Here is a 19,795-nt window from a genome sequence, read left to right on the forward strand (position 1 = left end):
TTGTGTGAAACGTAGGACAAGGGTAAGGGCTACAAATCCCTTCCATAATTAATTTACAGTACTATTAATAATGCAGTATATGGTGCTAAGGGAGGGTAAATGTTCTAAATTATTCATTTCTCTTTTGTCCAAGTGTTGGTATTTTTTTTTATCTCAAAAAAGAAAATAGTGACTGCGTTGAAGGGGTACCCCGACTCTTGCCTAAAGTCAACTGGGACACCCCCGACCCTAATGACGGTTTGCGGTACACAAATGAAAGAACGAAAGCGAATAGTGTTTGGAATTTTGTTGTTCGGAGTAGCTGATTGTACAAAAGTTAAGAAAACCCTTCTGCAATGTCTCGTATCGCTTGGGGAGGTATAACAGTTTCGAAAAAACGTTAACTAGTGTAAATCCCGGACTGTATACATTTTTTTTTTTCCTACGCTTTTAATCCGGCGGCAGAAAAAAAGGTGCTTCTAATTTATTGACTTTTCTTCGCTGATTTTTCCGGGAGACTCCCGAATTTCAGTGCCCTTCCCGAAAATCTCCCGGGGCAACAATTCTCCCGACTTTCTCCCGATTTCCACCCGGACAACAATATTGGGGGCGTGCCTTTAGCGTCCTTTCCCATCTAAAAAGGAGACTCTTATATATGTCTCCGTTATCCATAGGTTTATCTATAACCTATATAGTATTTCTCAGCGTGTTTGTACATTAATACACTGACAGACAACATCCGGATTCCCATCATGCATTGCTTCAAAAATACGGCAAGTAGTAATGTCCAAAAACATAACAGAGACAAAGCAGAAAAACAAAGAAGAGACATGGCGACGACGAGTAGGAAGAAGAAAAATTAATTTCATTTCATCCAGGACAGCTCAAAGGGGTAGGGGTATGCTGCCTGCAAATTTTGTAGATCATATTTATATATATATATATATATATATATATATATATATATATATATATATATATATATATATAGCACAAACAATGCTTACCTTAGCCATACTTGCCAACCTTCAGACCTCCGAATTCGGGAGATGGAGGGGGGGCGTAGCGGGTGTTGAATATTCAAATATTTCATATATATATATATATATATATATATATATATTCAAATATTTCATATATATATATATATATATATATATATATATATATATATGAAATATTTGAATATTCAACACCCGCTACGCCCCCCCTCCATCTCCCGAATTCGGAGGTCTGAAGGTTGGCAAGTATGGCTAAGGTAAGCATTGTTTGTGCTATGGCGCCACCTTTTGGACAAGTTTGCTCTGGATTCTTCGTTCATCACTCCAAGCAACATTTTTGAGTTTTACAATATAACTAAAACAATTATTACTTACGAAAGCGTCCCATGTGTGATGTCTGGAGGAGTATTTTCACGCATATTTGTACGTGCTAGCCGTATAGCGTCAATAGCATTAGCTAATATGCTACCACATTTACGAGTGTCTGTGTTAGTAATATTAACTTAAAGAGGCATTCTGTTCAACATATTCACAAATTCATCAGTATATCAACCAAAGAACCTCACCGTGGAGTTATTAAGTCTTTTAAGCTGATTGGAGACCGCGATAATGACTTGTATTTTGTTTGATCAGCCGTTTTACTGCCGTGTTTGGAAACAACTAAAGCATTCAAAAAAACATTTACAAAATGTTTCTGTGTAAATAACTCATGTCAAAACATACATATCTGAGTTTTCTAATCCGGTGCGGCTAACATATGGGAAAAACATTTTTTCCTAAAATGTTGTGGGTGTGGCTTGTATTCCGGTGTGCTCCATAGTCCGGAAAATACGCAATATATTGAATCAAAACAGCACAAAAACAGTCTTGTTCTCTTAGAAAGAAATACAGTTTATATAAACTCAATGAAAAATATGAATAATCAGTGAGAAATTTCAGCCTTATAAAATAGTTAAACTCCTTTAGGATATTTTTTTGTATTCCTTTTCCAAGCAGGATGTGGCAAATTTGCACAATCGTGTGACTACTTCCAAAAGCATTCACACAAAATTTCCCAGAATTCCAGGTTTTCCGGGACATTTTTCCCATTCAAAATCAATGGAAATTTCCACATTTTTCAACCAATTTAAACCATTCCACCTTCAACATGTTTCACTCACCCTGGAGATTCAAACTATGATTTTTTTCACGTTCCAAAACATTTCAGGAATTCCCAGATTTCCCTTTCTTTTCAAACACTTTTTTGACCCTTTTTTTCTAACGACTACACCTTCCACATTTTTCAACCCACTTCAACCGTTCCTCTGTCCAAACATTCCTCTTAATCAGGAAAAAAAAATGAGGCAATTTTTTTGAACTGGAAAAATTTCCCGATTTTCCCGAAATTGCAGGCATTTCTTAATACCATTTCTCAATTAAAAATGTTGCTACTTCAACATTTCTCGACTGATTTCAAACATTCCAAAACCAGCCATTTAACTTATTCAGCAATTGCAAGTTTTTTTTGGACATTTTCCCCAAAAATTCCCGCTTTTCCCGAAATTCCAATTCAAATGAATGGGACATTTTTCAAAGTTCCATAATTCCCACATCTTTTAGCCGATTCAAACCGTTCCAACTCTAAAATATTCAACTTCCTCAATATGTTCCAAAAAATTCCCGGTTTTCCCGAAATTCCTATTGAAATGAATGGGACATTTTTTCAAGGTTCCACATTCCCCACATTTTTTAGCCGATTCAAACCGCTTCAACTCTAAAATATTCAACTTCCTCAATATGTTCCAAAAAAAATTCCCGGTTTTCCCGAAATTCCTATTGAAATGAATGGGACATTTTTTCAAGGTTCCACATTCCCCACATTTTTTATCCAATTCAAACCGTTCCAACTCTAAAATATCCAACCTGTTCAAACTCCAGTGCTCTCCTTCAACAATTGCCGGATTTCCAGGAATTGCCAATTTTCAGGGGCATTTTCCCCATTCAAAACCAAATTACCATTTTTTAAACTTCCACAATTCGCATATTTTGCAACCAATTCAAACCATTCCAATATCAACACACTCAATTCATCCAACTAACACTTTCCCAAGTTCCACAAAAAAAAACAGTTTTTCCTGGAAATTCAAAGTCTTTAAAGGGGAACATTATCACAATTTCAAAAGGGTTAAAAACAATAAAAATCAGTTCCCAGCGGCTTGTTGTATTTTTGGAAGTTTTTTTCAAAATTTTACCGGTCTCGGAATATCCCTAAATAAAGCTTTAAAGTGCCTTATTTTCGTCTCTCTGCGAAGACACTGGCCATTTCCCTGTGACGTCACACAGTGCTGCCAATGTAAACAAACAATGGGAATACCACAGCAAGATATAGCGACATTAGCTCGGATTCAAACTCGGATTTCAGCGACTTAAGCGATTCAACAGATTACGCATGTATTGAAACAGATGGTTGGGGTATGAAAATATTGAAGAAGAAACTGAAGCTATTGAGCGAATAGCTATTGACGCTATTCATAGCCATAGCATGGCCGAATAGCTGCGTTTGCATCGCCGGTAAAATGTGCGAACCAAACGATCAGGACTTTCGCATCTTTTTACACTGGAGCAACTTAAATCTGTCGATTGGTAAGTGTTTGTTTCGCATTAAATGTGGGTGGAAGGAAACGTAATATAGTTGCAAATGCATCTACAGGTTATCCATACATCTCTGTGCCATGTATGCTTTAGCACCGCCGGTAAATAGCATGTTAGCATCGATTAGCGTAGCACGTTGGCATCGATTAGCTGGCAGTCAACATCAACAAAACTCACCTTTGTGATTTCGTTGACTTAATCGTTGCAAATGCATCTGCAGGTTATCCATACATCTCTGTGCCATGTCTGCCTTAGCATCGCCGGTCAAATGTGGAGACACTCTGGCACATTCAATGGGGTCTGGCGGAAGATTTCTTGCCAGTGGTGCAACTTGAATCCCTCCCTATTAGTGTTGTTACACACCGTCAAGGCATGATGTCTCCAGGGTTCCAAAAAATAGTCAAAAAAACGGAAAATAACAGAGCCGAGACCCGGTGTTATGTAATGTGTTGAAAATGAAAATGGTGGGCGTGTTTCCTCGGCGACGTCACATTCTGACGTCATCGCCTCCAGCGCGATAAACGGAAAGGCGTTTAATTCGCCAAAATTCACCCATTTAGAGTTCGGAAATCGGTTAAAAAAATAGACGGTCTTTTTTCTGCACCATCAAGGTATATATTGACGCTTACATAGGTCTGGTGATAATGTTCCCCTTTTAACGTTCAAACCATTCCAACATTCAAACTATTCTGACATTCATACTACATTCTGTCAACATTTCAGTTCAACTTCACCATTGGAGCATTCACACGCAATTCCTTCAGGAATTGCCTCATCTCGTTATCTGTTTTCTATTAAAACAACACACATTTATATCAAAGAACAGAGGATCTACTTGTGAATACAAAAGACCGAAACAGAAACCATCCTTTAGACAGAGTAGAAATAAAATCAATACCAAGCTATAGAACGTACCTTTTGCTCACAATGAGTCCACCGTTCATTTTCAGGCAGGTCACCTTCCGAATTTGGACACCCGTAGCACAGGCAGATGTTTCGTTCCAGTTGGTTGTTTGATTAGAGTCCAAAAAAGGATCCGCCATGCAGGGCCCCCATGCCGAAGCCTCCCAGTAAAACACCAGGCAAGGGTGGTCGTTGCAAACTCTCCACTCCTCCAAAGCCGGAGGTCCTGGACACTTTTTCCCATCTGAAAAAAAAAAAAAGTTACTTCAGGACAGGGGAATTCGTTTGAAGTCTAAACTAATTTCCTAACTTAGGGTCCAGATAGAACCCTAAGTCTTGAAGTGATGGCCCATAATGCATTGCCTTACCTTTTCCCGGGAGCGCCAACACAGTGCGCGTTCGGCTTTGTCGGCCGTCTGCAGTTTTTGAGGCACAGCTGTGTGTGCACGGGGACCAGGGGGACCAGACGCTGAGGACACAGTCTGCCCGGCAGGCCACCTCGCAAGGCGCTTGGGTCGGGGGAGGGTCTCCTCCACAGTAACTCGGGGGCACATCCTCACCTGGGGAAGCCGGAAGTATCAACTATGTGAGATTTGGGGTATCCGTTTTAAAGCACCAAACCTTTTAATCCAATTCCTCCCCCTAACTCTTTATATAATTTTTACAAGGCAAATAAAAGTGAAAATAAGATGACATTTTTGCTAACAAGGCTCATTGGTCCTGCTAATTATGTTACGCCGGAGACTTGAACCTGAGACGTTCCATCCAAATGTGCCCGGGCAATCAACCCAAAAGCCAACACTGCTCTTGAGGCTATCAGGGAGTGAGGTTTACCAACAAACACATGGCCCGGCCACATCGCCTGGCCTTCTCTACACTGACACCCCTAAACTGTACTCTCATCCGGGTCACGGCAACACTTTAAGCACCCTGGTACAGTTCCTGCTTTTTCTGTTCCGCACAGGTCTCGAATCTGGGACGTTCGTCGTGTTAGCTACTGAGCTATTAATTAACCAGATAGCCAGCACCACTTTTGAGGTTGTCAAGAAGTGAGCATCGTTATACTCACCCTCATCCGGGTCACGGCACCGCTGTAACCGGCCTGGTTCAGTCCCTGCTTTTTGTGTTCCGTTCGGGACTCAAACCTGGGACAAGCGTGCTAGCTAAAAGCCTGGAAGCATTTAAGTCTCACCTTAAAACTCATTTGTATACTCTAGCCTTTAAATAGACTCCCTTTTTAGACCAGTTGATCTGCCGTTTATTTTCTTTTTCTTCTATGTCCCACTCTCCCTTGTAGAGGGGGTCCGGTCCGATCCGGTGGCCATGTACTGCTCGCCTGTGTATCGGCTGGGGACATCTCTGCGCTGCTGATCCGCCTCCGCTTGGGATGGTTTCCTGCTGGCTCCGCTGTGAACGGGACTCTCACTGCTGTGTTGGATCCGCTTTGGACTGGACTCTTGCGACTGTGTTGGATCCATTATGGATTGAACTTTCACAGTATCATGTTAGACCCGCTCGACATCCATTGCTTTCCTCCTCTCCAAGGTTCTCATAGTCATCATTGTCACCGACGTCCCACTGGGTGTGAGTTTTCCTTGCCCTTATGTGGGCCTACCGAGGATGTCGTGGTGGTCTGTGCAGCCCTTTGAGACACTAGTGATTTAGGGCTATATAAGTAAACATTGATTGATTGACTATCAACCCTCCATAGCCAACACCGCTCTTAAGGTTGTCAGGGAGTGAGGTTTACCACCGTACACATGGCCGAGCCACACCGGCTGGCCTCGTTATACTCAACCTCATCCGGGTCACGGTGTCACTGTAACCGGCCTGGTTTAGTCCCTGCCATTTGTGTTCCACTCGGGACTCAAACCTGGGACAAGCGTGCTAGCTAAAAGCCTGGACTATCAACCCTCCAGAGCCAGCGCCGCTTTTGAGGTTGTCAGGGAACGAGGTTTAAAACCGTAAACATGGCCGAGCCACATCGACTGGCCTCGTTATACTCAACCTCATCCGGGTTACGGCGCCACTGTAACCGGCCTGGTTTAGTCCCTGCTTTTTCTGTTCCACTCAGGACTCGAACCTGGGACAAGCCCGGACTATCAACAATCCATAGCCAGCACCAGCCAGACAGTCCTCCCCGTGGCCTCCTGCCGGTCGTACGTGCCCTAAACACCTCCCTAGGGAGGCGTTCAGGTTCCCGAACCACAGGTGCGCGAGCCACCTCATTTGGCTCCTCTCAATGTGGAGGAGCAGCGGCTTTACTCTGAGTTCCTCCCGGATGACAGAGTTTCTCTTTCTATCTCTAAGGGAGAGACCCGCCACCCGGCAGAGGAAACTCATTTCGGCCTTCTTGTACCCGTGTCCTTTCAGTCATAATCCAAAGCTCATGACCATAGGTGAGGATGGGAACGTAGATACAGCGTCCACTCTTAACTCACTCGTAAACAAGACTCCGAGGTACTTGAACTCCTCCACTTGGGGCAAGATCTCCTCCCCAACCCGGAGATGGCACTCCGCCCTTTCCTGGGCGATGACCATAGACTCGGACTTGGAGCTGCTGATTCTCATCCCAGTCGCTTCTCACTCGGCTGCGAACCGATCCAGTGAGAGCTGAAGATCCTGGCCAGTTGAAGCCATCATTTTGGGTCATTTTCCACAAATAGTTATAAGTAAGAGGAAGCCAGTTTATTGACAATAAGACACTTTTGGATTGCTTGAGGCTGTTTCAAGGAATGTGCATGAAGTTGTGTTGATTTGTTATCCCATCAACAGCAATAGTACGCTATCTCGCAGCCAATGTAGGATGTTGAAATTACAACAAAACAAGCAACTGCTGTATCACAAGCCTGGAAACACTGTCAGCCGGGAAACATTACCATCAAAAGTCATAACTTTGTGTGTGAGTGTGTAATGGAAAGGGACAACATGAGAGGGGGGCTCTGCAAATAGACGTCTGCCCCAGGGTCCTATTGCATTATTAATACAGGAATTGGTAGTTGTGCCTCTTGCTCGGATAATAGCACCACTACCTGCGTTCTGTTGAAAATGATTTCTATTCCGCTCAGCCACCCGCCAATAGATCTTTTCCACTGTTATTACTAAAGTAGTTATGGGGGAAAAAAACGCAGGCGCTCACCTTTGCCTGCATGCAAATAATCGCTTCCACTCCCCACAGGCGGCTTTTTAGACAAAGCTTGTTGGACAAAATAATAGAGCACTTTGAAAAGAACTGCGGTTACGATCAAATGGGGTCTCGGAGAAACTATCGAGGGTCACGTATCGACTTTTTTTAAAACGTTCTATAGACCTGTGACCTCAGCACAGTCAATCCTCAGACTGGGACTGGCACAATCAAATGTTGAAGAGCTCACTTTGCATGATTGTTTCAAATTACTTAAAAAGGACGTTACATGATATGGAAGCTAAGCTGAACTTTGGCTTTGGTTCTGCTCGTAGAAAATTTACAGAATGAATGCACGCTCTGTTTTCCACCTTTGCAAATACACACACATTCTGTGTCATTTCGGCTCGGAGGAATAAGTACCAGGTGCGGGGAGCGAGAGTGGACAAGAATGTGTTTGCGTCGAGTGAACTTTCAGTTTTGGAGGACAAAAGCATATGTGGTGGGCGACCATTTTAGAGATTGAGCGGGACTTTAGACGGCTCGGTTCTCTATCGCTCTTTTGTACAGAATAACTTGTTGATCTTCAATTCTAGTCACTTCTCTTAATTAAAACACCTGGGTCGACTCTTCCCTCTGTTGCCCGCGACCAGTCTCCCTCTCAGGAAATAAAACACACTGGTCAATCCCAAATTCTTTTGGATGACATACATCTGGAGAAAGAAGGACCATCGAGACAGAATAGTACATGGCCAAGTTTTACTAAAGCTTTAGGAGACCAGCCCTTACAATGCCACGATAGCATCAGCAAGAAGAGGTCTAAAAGTAAGACAAAAGGAGTTAACTCTTATAGTGAGAACCCCCCCTTCTTATCAGCACCTGCTGATAAGAAGGGAGAACTAAATCAAAGCTTATGTACAGCATCAGCAAGAAGAGGTCTAAAAGTAAGACAAAGGGAGTTAACTCTTATAGTGAGAAACCCCCCCCCCCCCCCCCCCCTTCTTATCAGCACCTGCTGATAAGAAGGGAGAACTAAATCAAAGCTTATAAAACACACTGGTCAATCCCAAATTCTTTTGGATGACATACATCTTGAGAAAGAAGGACCACCGAGACAGAATAGTACATGGCCAAGTTTTACTAAAGCTTTAGGAGACCAGCCCTTACAATGCCACAATAGCATCAGCAAGAAGAGGTCTAAAAGTAAGACAAAAGGACTTAAATCTTATAGTGAGAACCCCCCCTCTTATCAGCACCTGCTGATAAGAAGGGAGAATTAAATCAAAGCTTATGTATAGCATCAGCAAGAAGAGGTCTAAAAGTAAGACAAAGGGAGTTAACTCTTATAGTGAGACCCCCTCCCCCCCCCCCCCCTTCCTATCAGCACCTGCTGATAAGAAGGGAGAACTAAATCAAAGCTTATAAAACACACTGGTCAATCCCAAATTCTTTTGGATGACATACATCTTGAGAAAGAAGGACCACCGAGACAGAATAGTACATGGCCAAGTTTTACTAAAGCTTTAGGAGACCAGCCCTTACAATGCCACAATAGCATCAGCAAGAAGAGGTCTAAAAGTAAGACGAAAGGAGTTAACTTTATTCTTACAGGGCCAAGTTTTACTAAAGCTTTAGGAGACCAGCCCTTACAATGCCACAATAGCATCAGCAAGAAGAGGTCTAAAAGTAAGACAAAAAGAGTTAACTCTTACAGTGAGAACCCCCCCTTCTTATCAGCACCTGCTGATAAGAAGGGGGAACTGAATCAAAGCTTATGTAGATCGAAAACAGCTCAGGAATAAATACAGATGCTGTTCCAAACAAATAAGTTAAAGTTAAAGTACCCATGATTGTCACACACTCGTGTGGTGAAATGTGTCCTCTGCATTTGACCTTGATCACCCCCTGGGAAGTGAGGAGAGCAGTGGGCAGCACTGGGTTCATTTATGGTGATTTAACTGCCAATTCCAACCCTTGATGCTGAGTGCCAAGCAGGGAGGCAATGGGTCCCATTTTTATAGTCTTTGGTATGACTCGGCCGGGGTTTGAACTCACAACCTACCGATCTCAGGGCGGACACTCTAACCACTAGCCCTATTGGGACAGTACGGTGCCTTCAAGGTGAAACAAAGAGTTTACAAGCGGACATAGACCCAAGGTGTTCAAACAGCTTCCAACATGACTATGGATTAAGAAAGAACACTTAAATCAATCAATCAATGTTTACTTATATAGCCCTAAATCACTAGTGTCTCAAAGGGCTGCACAAACCACAACACAAACCACTACGACATCCTCGGTAGGCCCACATAAGGGCAAGGAAAACTCACACCCAGTGGGACGTCGGTGACAATGATGACTATGAGAACCTTGGAGAGGACGAAAGCAATGGATGTCGAGCGGGTCTAACATGATACTATGAAAGTTCAATCTATAATGGATCCAACACAGTCGCGAGAGTCCAGTCCAAAGCGGATCCAGCAGGAAACCATCCCAAGCGGAGGCGGATCAGCAGCGCAGAGATGTCCCCAGCCGATACACAGGCAAGCAGTACATGGCCACCGGATCGGACCGGACCCCCTCCACAAAGGAGAGTGGGACATAGAAGAAAAAGAAAAGAAACGGCAGATCAACTGGTCTAAAAAGGGAGTCTATTTAAAGGCTAGAGTATACAAATGAGTTTTAAGGTGAGACTTAAATGCTTCTACTGAGGTAGCATCTCGAACTTTTACCGGGAGGGCATTCCAGAGTACTGGAGCCTGAAATGAAAACGCTCTATAGCCCGCAGACTTTTTTTGGGCTTTGGGAATCACTAACAAGCCGGAGTCCTTTGAACGCAGATTTTTTTGCCGGGACATATGGTACAATACAATCGGCAAGATAGGATGGAGCTAGACCATGTAGTATCTTTTACGTAAGTAGTAAAACCTTAAAAATATATTATTCTCACACCTCCTAAAGGGTGGGTCCCAATACCTCATAGCCAGCACGAGGACATTGGCAGTAATAAAGTGTCAAAAACATCCATCCATCCATCGATTTTCGACCACTTATTCCCTTTGGGGTCGCGGGGGGCGCTGTTGCCCATCTCAGCTACAATCGGGCGGGAGGCGGAGTACACCCTGGACAAGTCGCCACCTCATCGCAGGGCCAACACAGATAGACAGACAACCTTCACACACTAGGTCCAAATTAGTATTGCCAATCAACCTATCCCCAGGTGCATGTCTTTGGAGGTGGGAGGAAGCCAGAGTACCCGGAGGGAACCCGCGCAGTCACGGGGAGAACATGCAAACTCCACACAGAAAGATCCCGAGCCCGGGATTGAACCCAGGACTACTCAGGACCTTCGTATTGTGAAGCAGACACACTGTCAATATATATTTCTCACTGGCACTCATCGAAGGGGGACACTCCCTTTCCCTCTCCCTTATTTCTCCTGTTTGCTTCTTTGTTTGGTCTCGTGTTTGCTCTTTGCTCTCTAAAATATAAACAATGGCATTGATCAACTGGCCTCTCAACGAAATTGACAAGATCCCGGGTTTGGAGAAACCCGCCTGTCTTGACAGAACGGTTGTCGCTGGACAGACGACGGACTCTTGGGAGAAGAGGAGTGCCGCGTGCCCGGCGAGCCTTTCAGTCGTGGACGTAGAAGACATTTCCCTATTCAGAATCATAATTAAAGAACATCTGCTGATTGGAATGAGCGTTGCCTTGGTGTATGGACACTTTGGAGGGGGGTTGCAGCCATTCAGAGGACCCTAGAGCTGCCACCAATCATTCGCGAATGCGAGAAAAACTGTAGGCACTCAGACTTTTCCAATTTTGGATTTCATTGCAAACTTGACGACATCTGGAGACGCCGTCTGCTCCGATGGTGAAGTATGATGAATTTGAGGACCAGAAATAAACAATTACAGTGGAAATGTAACATTTGTTTTTGCTCTCCACAAAAACTAACATTCTAATCTAGATGGGTTTCCCTGGCTGCGAGCGACGTGGTAAGGTCGCTTCTTCGAGACTCTCCCAGAGGACAGTGCAGTGAAGGCGCAATAGATTCTTTCTCTGTTTTTCCTGATTGTTTGTTGGACTGACTGGGTGTGCTATCGCGTTGGAGAGAGGACCTAGGTCGGGGAACAGAGACACGCTGCAGGGTTACACAAACGTATCCATCCACGAAAAATACAAGCTACAACAGGGGTCGGCAACCTTTACCACTCAAAGAGCCATTTTGAACATCTGCCCATCCATTTTCCTACCGCTTATTCCCTTTTGGGGTCGCGGGGGGCGCTGGCGCCTGTCTCAGCTACAATCGCAGGGCCAACACAGATAGACAGACAACATTCACACTCACATTCACAAACTAAGGTCAACTTAGTGTTGCCAATCAACCTATCCCCAGGTGCATGTCTTTGGAAGTGGGAGGAAGCCGGAGTACCTGGACGGAACCCACGCATTCACGGGGAGAACATGCAAACTCCACACAGAAAGATCCCGAGCCTGGGATTGAACCCAGGACTGCAGGACCTTCGTATTGTGAGGCAGACGCACTAACCCCTTCTGGCACCGTGAAGCCCCAGATAAAGAAAACAATGGGAGCCACAAAACTCTTTTGAAATTTAAAATGAAAAAACACTACATGCAGACCAGGGATCTCAGACACGCGGCCCGCACTGTAATATAAATATTTAATGTTAGTGAGGCCCGCAATTTTTGTATGAATGCCACTTGACAGCATCACACTTGCCAACCCTCCCCAATTTTCCTGGAGTCTCCTGAATTTCAGGGCAACTATTCACCCATTTAACAAAAATAAGGGCCTGCTATGAAGGCGCTGCTTTTGGCGCCCTCTACATCATGTCAGCTTGCCTTTGGCCCCCTCTACAACATGCACAAATAGCTGCGGCGGTTGAGGTGGGCGGGGTTTGGTGGTACTGGGGGTGTATAATGTAGCCCAAAAGAGTTAGGGATGCACGGGATTCTGGGTATTTGTTCTGTTGTGTTTATGTTGTGTTACAGTGGGGATGTTCTCCCGAAATGTTTTTGTCATTCTTGTTTGGTGTGGGTTTACAGTGTGGCGCATATTAATAAGAGTGTTAAAGTTGTTTATGTCACAACCCTCAGTGTAACCTGTATGGCTGTTGAGCAAGTGTGCATTGCAGTCACTTCAGTGGCTGTTTTAGCGGACGTTAAAGGCACTGACATCACGGCACGCCCTCAATATTGTTGTCCGGGTGAAAATTGTAGAAAGTTTGCCCTGGGTGATTTCTAGGAAAGGCACTAAAATCCAAAAAACCTCCAGGAATAATCGGAAGGTCAAAGAGCCGCATGTGGCTCAGGAGCCGCGGGTTTTTGACCTCTGAGCTACACAAACACACACATGGTATGACAAGCTTTGGGCCAGACGCCTGCCCCCTAACCCCTCGTTGCAAGTCTTGAGTTGTATGTCGTAGTATGTATATGTGCTTTTTTTTCTCACTCCAGACTGGGTCCCCCCAACGGGAGCCCAGTCATCAGCATTCTTTTTCTGCTACCCTGCAAAATGCGTCTTTGATCTAATAAAGATCCAGCCGTCCAAGAAAGTGAGAAATAATACTGAGACACTTCATAAACATCTGGATGGTTGTAATTAAAAGTGGTTGGGCTGAAACATAAAGTGAACGTTTTACAGAAGCAAAATGATAGAAAGGATCACATTGTTGTCAAGCGTCGCGTCGTGGAAGACGACAAAGGTTTTGGCGATTTTATAACACAGATGAACCAGGTGGCGGCGTTCAGTAAAAAGGGTATTTATTGATTAAACAAACAAAACACAAAGCGAGAGCAAGAGAAGTGCTCTGAGGGAAACACAACAAGAAACTGGAACACAGAAAAAAACACAAGTAATGTGGAGCAGATGGTGTCCACAAAGTACGGTCGCATTTGAACTTAGCAAGGAAGGAATCGTCTATAGCAGGAGTAGGGAACCAAAGGCTCTAGAGCCAGATGTGGCTCTTTCGATGACTGCATTTGGCTCTTGGGTAAATCTGAGCTGACGTTGCTTAACACGATAAGTAATGATTAATTCCACTTGTAATGACAGTGATAAAAATAACGTTCAAAATATAAAACATTCTCATGCATTTTTAATCCATCCATCCGTTTACTACCGCACCTGTTCAAGAAGTTGCGTTAATGGTAAGAAGTTATTTATTTATTATTGGTCAGTGTGGGGCTTGCCCTCCAGAGGGTTCTTCAGACCACCAAGCACCGACATGGGAGCCTGTTTCAGGGTTACAATATTGTTTTATTTGTTTATAAGTCTCTCAGTTGCTTTTGACAATTGTCTTTTTCTCTTTCGTTCTCGCTCGCGCTCTGGCTCCAGCCCCAACCCAGTCTCTCCTCCTGGCTGCTGCTTATAAACAGAGCAACAGGTAATTAGATAACGAGGCCCAAGTGGGCCGTCTACGCACCTGTCGCTGATTTTGAGGCCGATCCTGCTTCGCTGCAGGCCCGCAGGCCACGTCCCCTCCACAGTTAGCTTCAGAATAACAATGTTATTACAAAGAATAAGAGACCTATTATACTCTAGAAATGTTGGTCTCACTTAAAAATGCATGTATTTTGTTGTGTTCAGTGTTAAAAAAATATATATTATATGGCTCTTATGGAAATACATTTTAAAATATTTGACTTCTTGGCTTCTCAGCCAGGAAGGTTCCTGACCCCTGGTCTATAGTGTTGCGTTTTGACCAGATGTTCCTCTTGCTGGGAATTTAAGCTGCTGGTAACCCCCGAGTTCTTTTGATGACACATAAGCTGATTTTAAATGAATCCCAGGCAGAATAGTTATTCTGACATTTTATTCCAAAGCTTTGGGAGACCAATTCTATTAACAACACATTAAGATCGCATCGCCCCCAAGTTGATCTGAAAATACTACGGAAGTCTTGCCTTTTTCAATACACCACTCGCCCTCCCTTCCCCCCTACAGAGCGAATACACTTGTCTATTGTCTTCCTCAGCTGGAGCCAACTTGCATTCCGAGCACATGGTCGTCTACAGTGTACCATCGGTCAAGAGACAGAGTACAAGATAGAACACTAGCTATTTCAAATATGACAATGGGACAAAATAAATATCTGTTAAATATGCATATATGTAGATATCTATCTCCGTCAATAGTGACCAGTGAATAGTCAATAATGTCTCGACAAACAAATTATGTCGCAAGCTCAGCTTAAACAGTGCTAATTATAAACAAAAAAACAGGTGAGGGGAAATCTGCTCGATGGAAGGCGTAAAGCTGCTGCAGGAAAGGGAAAAGTCTCATCTTAAAACTCATCTGTATACTCTAGCCTTTAAATAGACCTCCTTTTTAGACCAGTTGATCTGCCGCTTCTTTTCTTTCTCCTATGTCCCCCCCCTCCCTTGTGGAGGGGGTCCGGTCCGATGACCATGGATGAAGTACTGACTGTCCAGAGTCGAGACCCAGGATGGACCGCTCGCCTGTATCGGTTGGGGACATCTCTACGCTGCTGATCCGCTTGAGATGGTTTCCTGTGGACGGGACTCTCACTGCTGTCTTGGAGCCACTATGGATTGAACTTTCACAGTATCATGTTAGACCCGCTCGACATCCATTGCTTTCGGTCCCCTAGAGGGGGGGGGGTTGCCCACATCTGAGGTCCTCTCCAAGGTTTCTCATAGTCAGCATTGTCACTGGCGTCCCACTGAATGTGAATTCTCCCTGCCCACTGGGTGTGAGTTTTCCTTGCCCTTTTGTGGGTTCTTCCGAGGATGTTGTAGTCGTAATGATTTGTGCAGTCCTTTGAGACATTTGTGATTTGGGGCTATATAAATAAACATTGATTGATTGATTGATTGAAAAATAGGAAGGGAAAAAACACAAAATACGAGCATGAGCAAGGAACTAAAACTACACCCAGCAACTCAAAATAAGACTCGGCGTGGTGTGACAATTATTTCTCAAATGATTCAGAAAGTACAAAAGTCTGTCCGTATGATCAATGTGATTATGACCGGGGCCCCTGATGACACATATGCCTAATGGCAGAGCAGATGACACTGAAGGAAGACAGGATGCTGCTCCCGGAACAGAACCACAGGCGGCCAACATTTTGCAGCCACAGGGGGTGGATGTGGACGTCAACTACATGGATACATGCAGTGGGTCTGGGCGAGTTTTTCCCTCATCCCTCACTCACAGCGTGAGTGGAGAACGGGGGAATAATGCAATACTGAGCTGATGACAAATTTAAAAAGAGAAAGAGCTGATTCAGTATTATCTGCTCACAATTGCTACCTGGTGGTTGTTTGAGCACAATGCAGCTAGTTCTAGATACCGCATTTCCATGAATTGCCGCCAGGTATGTAGTATGCGCCTGCCTAGAATTACTGCCGGGTCAAACTCGTTTCGCAAAATAATTAGCGCATGCTTAGTATTACCGCCGGCTCAGGATTATTATTTTTATTAGCTTCTCACCCTATCTCTAAGCGAAAGACCCAAACTCATTTCGGCCGCTTGTACCCGTGATCTTATCCTTTCGGTCATGACCCAAAGCTCATGACCATAGGTGAGGATGGGAACGTAGATCGACCGGTAAATTGAGAACTTTGCCCTCCGGCTCAGCTCCTTCTTCACCACAACGGATCGGTACAACTTCCGCATTACTGAAGACGCCGCACCGATCCGCCTGTCGATCTCACGATCCACTCTTCCCCAACTCGTGAACAAGACTCCTTGGTACTTGAACTCCTCCACTTGGGGCAGGTTCTCCTCCCCAACCCGGAGATGGCACTCCACACTTTTCCGGGAGAGGACCATGGACTCGGACTTGGAGGTGCTGATTCTCATTCCGGTCGCTTCACACTCGGCTGCGAACCGGTCCAGTGAGAGCTGAAGCCAACAGGACCACATGGTCTGCAAAAAGCAGAGACCGAATCCCGCGGTCACCAAACCGGAACCCCTCAACGCCTTGACTGCGCCTAGAAATTCTGTCCATAAAAGTTATGAACAGTATCGGTGACAAAGGACAGCCTTGGCGGAGTCCAACCCTCACTGGAAACTGATCAGACTTACCCCCGGCAATTGCGGACCAAGCTCTGGCACTGATCATACAGGGATCGGACCGCCACAATAAGACAGTCCGATACCCCAAATCATTGTATTCTGTTTTTATTTACCATTTACACAACCTGACAACTTCCGTGGTTTTGGGGTTTGTTTATAAGAGCTTCTTTCTAAAAGGAGGAGGTACTAAAAATAGCTTGAGATTGCCCCCCAAAAACTATTCCCGACCAAGGAAGGTCTGCAGTGATCCAAGCCTCACTTACGGAATCATGATCCCCCTGATTCCGCAGGGCGAGGAATCTGGTCCGAGTCGCCGCTTTCTCTACAGAGACGTGTCAGCCCAGGTGATTCAGTGACCTAATTAGAATGCACCGCCGGTCCTTTTACTTCGCCTCTTTCCCATCATTACACTGACAGCGGGAGGAAAGCGCCCCCTTGAACTCGGAGGACATTATCGGTCGAGTCAAAAAGTGCAAAAGGAGCGCCACCCCGTCAACATTTATTAACATTCCCTTGTTTTTTTTCCTCACATCCGCCAAGGCTCTTTGACCGTCGCTCCGTCAAAGTTCATCAGATAGTGGGGGGTGTAGGACAATTAGCTACGGAGGAGGAATTAATGAAAGGAATAAGAAAGGTGGCAGGGTTTACAGCTGGTGGTACCTCAACTTAGCGGCACAGTGCGTTCAACAGTAACTCACAACTACCGATGTGCGGACTGATACTGAAATATCCATCCATCCATCCATTTTCTTCCTCTCATCCATGGTCAGGTCGCAGGGGCCAGCAGCCTAAGCAGGGAAGCCCAGTGTGAATGACTCTTGACGGCCTGGTGCGGGTTCCCTGGACCACCAAGGAAGGACGTGCTTGTTCAGGTTTGACGCTTGTGTATTTTTTCAAATAAAGAAAGTCTTTTGCGCCGTTGTCGATCCCACTGCTCGCTCCTCCGTGTCGCTCTACAGTCGGCAGCGTCTTCGTCGCCAGGTGCTGCGGGTTCTCAAACTCCTTCCTTCTCGTTTTCTCCTCCTTCACCCCTTTTATACACTGAGAGGAGATACGTTAATTGTCTACCGGTGCGCGATCCACGCAGCTGAACTTGATTGCGGCGTCGCTCCCTGTTCGGTCGCCATCCCCGCCTCCTCGCCGCCATCTTGGGCCGGGCTACGCCGTGCCCTGCCCCGCTGCTCGTTCGCTGGCCCCGCCTCTCCACACCATAACGCCCCCCCCCGTCAACATTTATCAACATTCCCTTGTTTTTTTCCTCACATCCGCCAAGGCTCTTAGACCGTCGCTCCGTCAAAGTTCATCAGATAGTGGGGGGTGTAGGACAATTAGCTACGGAGGAGGAATTAATGAAGGGAAGAAGAAAGGTGGTAGGGTTCACAGCTGGTGGTACCTCAACTTAGCGGCACAGTGCGTTCAACAGTAACTCACAACTACCGATGTGCGGACTGATACTGAAATATCCATCCATCCATCCATTTTCTTCCTCTCATCCATGGTCAGGTCGCAGGGGCCAGCAGCCTAAGCAGGGAAGCCCAGTGTGAATGACTCTTGACGGCCTGGTGCGGGTTCCCTGGACCACCAAGGAAGGATGTGCTTGTTCACGTTTGACCTTCGTTTATTTTCTCAAATAAAGAAAGTCTTTTGCGCCGTTGTCGATCCCACTGCTCGCTCCTCCGTGTCGCTCTACAGTCGGCAGCGTCTTCGTCGCCAGGTGCTGCGGGTTCTCAAACTCCTTCCTTCTCGTTTTCTCCTCCTTCACCCCTTTTATACACTGAGAGGAGATACGTTAATTGTCTACCGGTGCGCGATCCACGCAGCTGAACTTGATTGCGGCGTCGTTCCCTGTTCGGTCGCCATCCCCGCCTCCTCGCCGCCATCTTGGGCCGGGCTACGGCGTGCCCTGCCCCGCTCCTCGTTCGCTGGCCCCGCCTCTCCACACCATAACGCCCCCCCCCCCCCCGTCAACATTTATGAACATTCCCTTGTTTTTTTCCTTACATCCGCCAAGGCTCTTTGACCGTCGCTCCGTCAAAGTTCATCAGATAGTGGGGGGTGTAGGACAATTAGCTAAGGAGGAGGAATTAATGAAGGGAAGAAGAAAGGTGGTAGGGTTCACAGCTGGTGGTACCTCAACTTAGCGGCACAGTGCGTTCAACAGTAACTCACAACTACCGATGTGTGGATTGAGCCTGACAGGGATAAGCGGTACAAAATGGATGGATGGATGGATAAATGTTTATCAGTATCAGTATCGGATTGGTATATATATATCGTTTGTATCGAAGCATTTAAGTCTCACCTTAAAACTCATCTGTATACTCTAGCCTTTAAATAGACCTCCTTTTTAGACCAGTTGATCTGCCGCTACTTTTCTTTTTTCTCCTATGTCCCCCCCCTCCCTTGTGGAGGGGGTCCGGTCCAATGACCATGGATGAAGTACTGGCTGTCCAGACTCGAGACCCAGGATGGACCGCTCGTCGGGACCCAGGATGGACCGCACACCTGTGTATCGGTTGGGGACATCTCTACGCTGCTGATCCGCCTCCGCTTGGGATGGTTTCCTGTGGACGGGACTCTTGCTGCTGTCTTGGATCCGCTTTGAACTGAACTCTCCCGGCTGTGTTGGAGCCACTATGGATTGAACTTTCACAGTATCATGTTAGACCCGCTCGAGATCCATTGCTTTCGGTCCCTTAGAGGGGGGGTTGCCCACATCTGAGGTCCTCTCCAAGGTTTCTCATAGTCAGCATTCGCCCTGCCCACTGGGTGTGAGTTTTCCTTGCCCTTTTGTGGGTTCTTCCGAGGATGTCGTAGTCGTAATGGTTTGTACAGTCCTTTGAGACATTTGTGATTTAGGGCTATATAAATAAACATTGATTGATATATATATCGGTATCGACATCGGTATCGGCATGAATTATACTCGATATTAGCATGTAAAGAAAATCATATGTATCGCACATCACTACTCACAACATATTATATCTGGAATCAGCCCAGCCCATTAAAGTCATTTTTCACCGATCGGCCCTGCGATGAGGTGGCGACTTGTCCAGGGTGTACTCCAACTTCCAACCGATC

The 19,795-nt window shown here is 45.5% G+C and overlaps 1 protein-coding gene across 1 annotated transcript in view; it reads right to left on the reverse strand.

The window, feature by feature from the left end:
• thsd7ba (thrombospondin, type I, domain containing 7Ba) overlaps positions 1-19,795 on the reverse strand; it is a 531,947-nt gene that overhangs the window by 221,721 nt on the left and 290,431 nt on the right. The window contains 2 exon segments of the mRNA XM_061918320.1: positions 4,527-4,758; positions 4,883-5,074. Of these exon segments, the coding sequence (XP_061774304.1) occupies positions 4,527-4,758; positions 4,883-5,074 (424 nt within the window).

Source organism: Nerophis ophidion, linkage group LG13 (assembly GCF_033978795.1).
Source record: "Nerophis ophidion isolate RoL-2023_Sa linkage group LG13, RoL_Noph_v1.0, whole genome shotgun sequence".
NCBI classification, from domain to species: domain Eukaryota; kingdom Metazoa; phylum Chordata; class Actinopteri; order Syngnathiformes; family Syngnathidae; genus Nerophis; species Nerophis ophidion.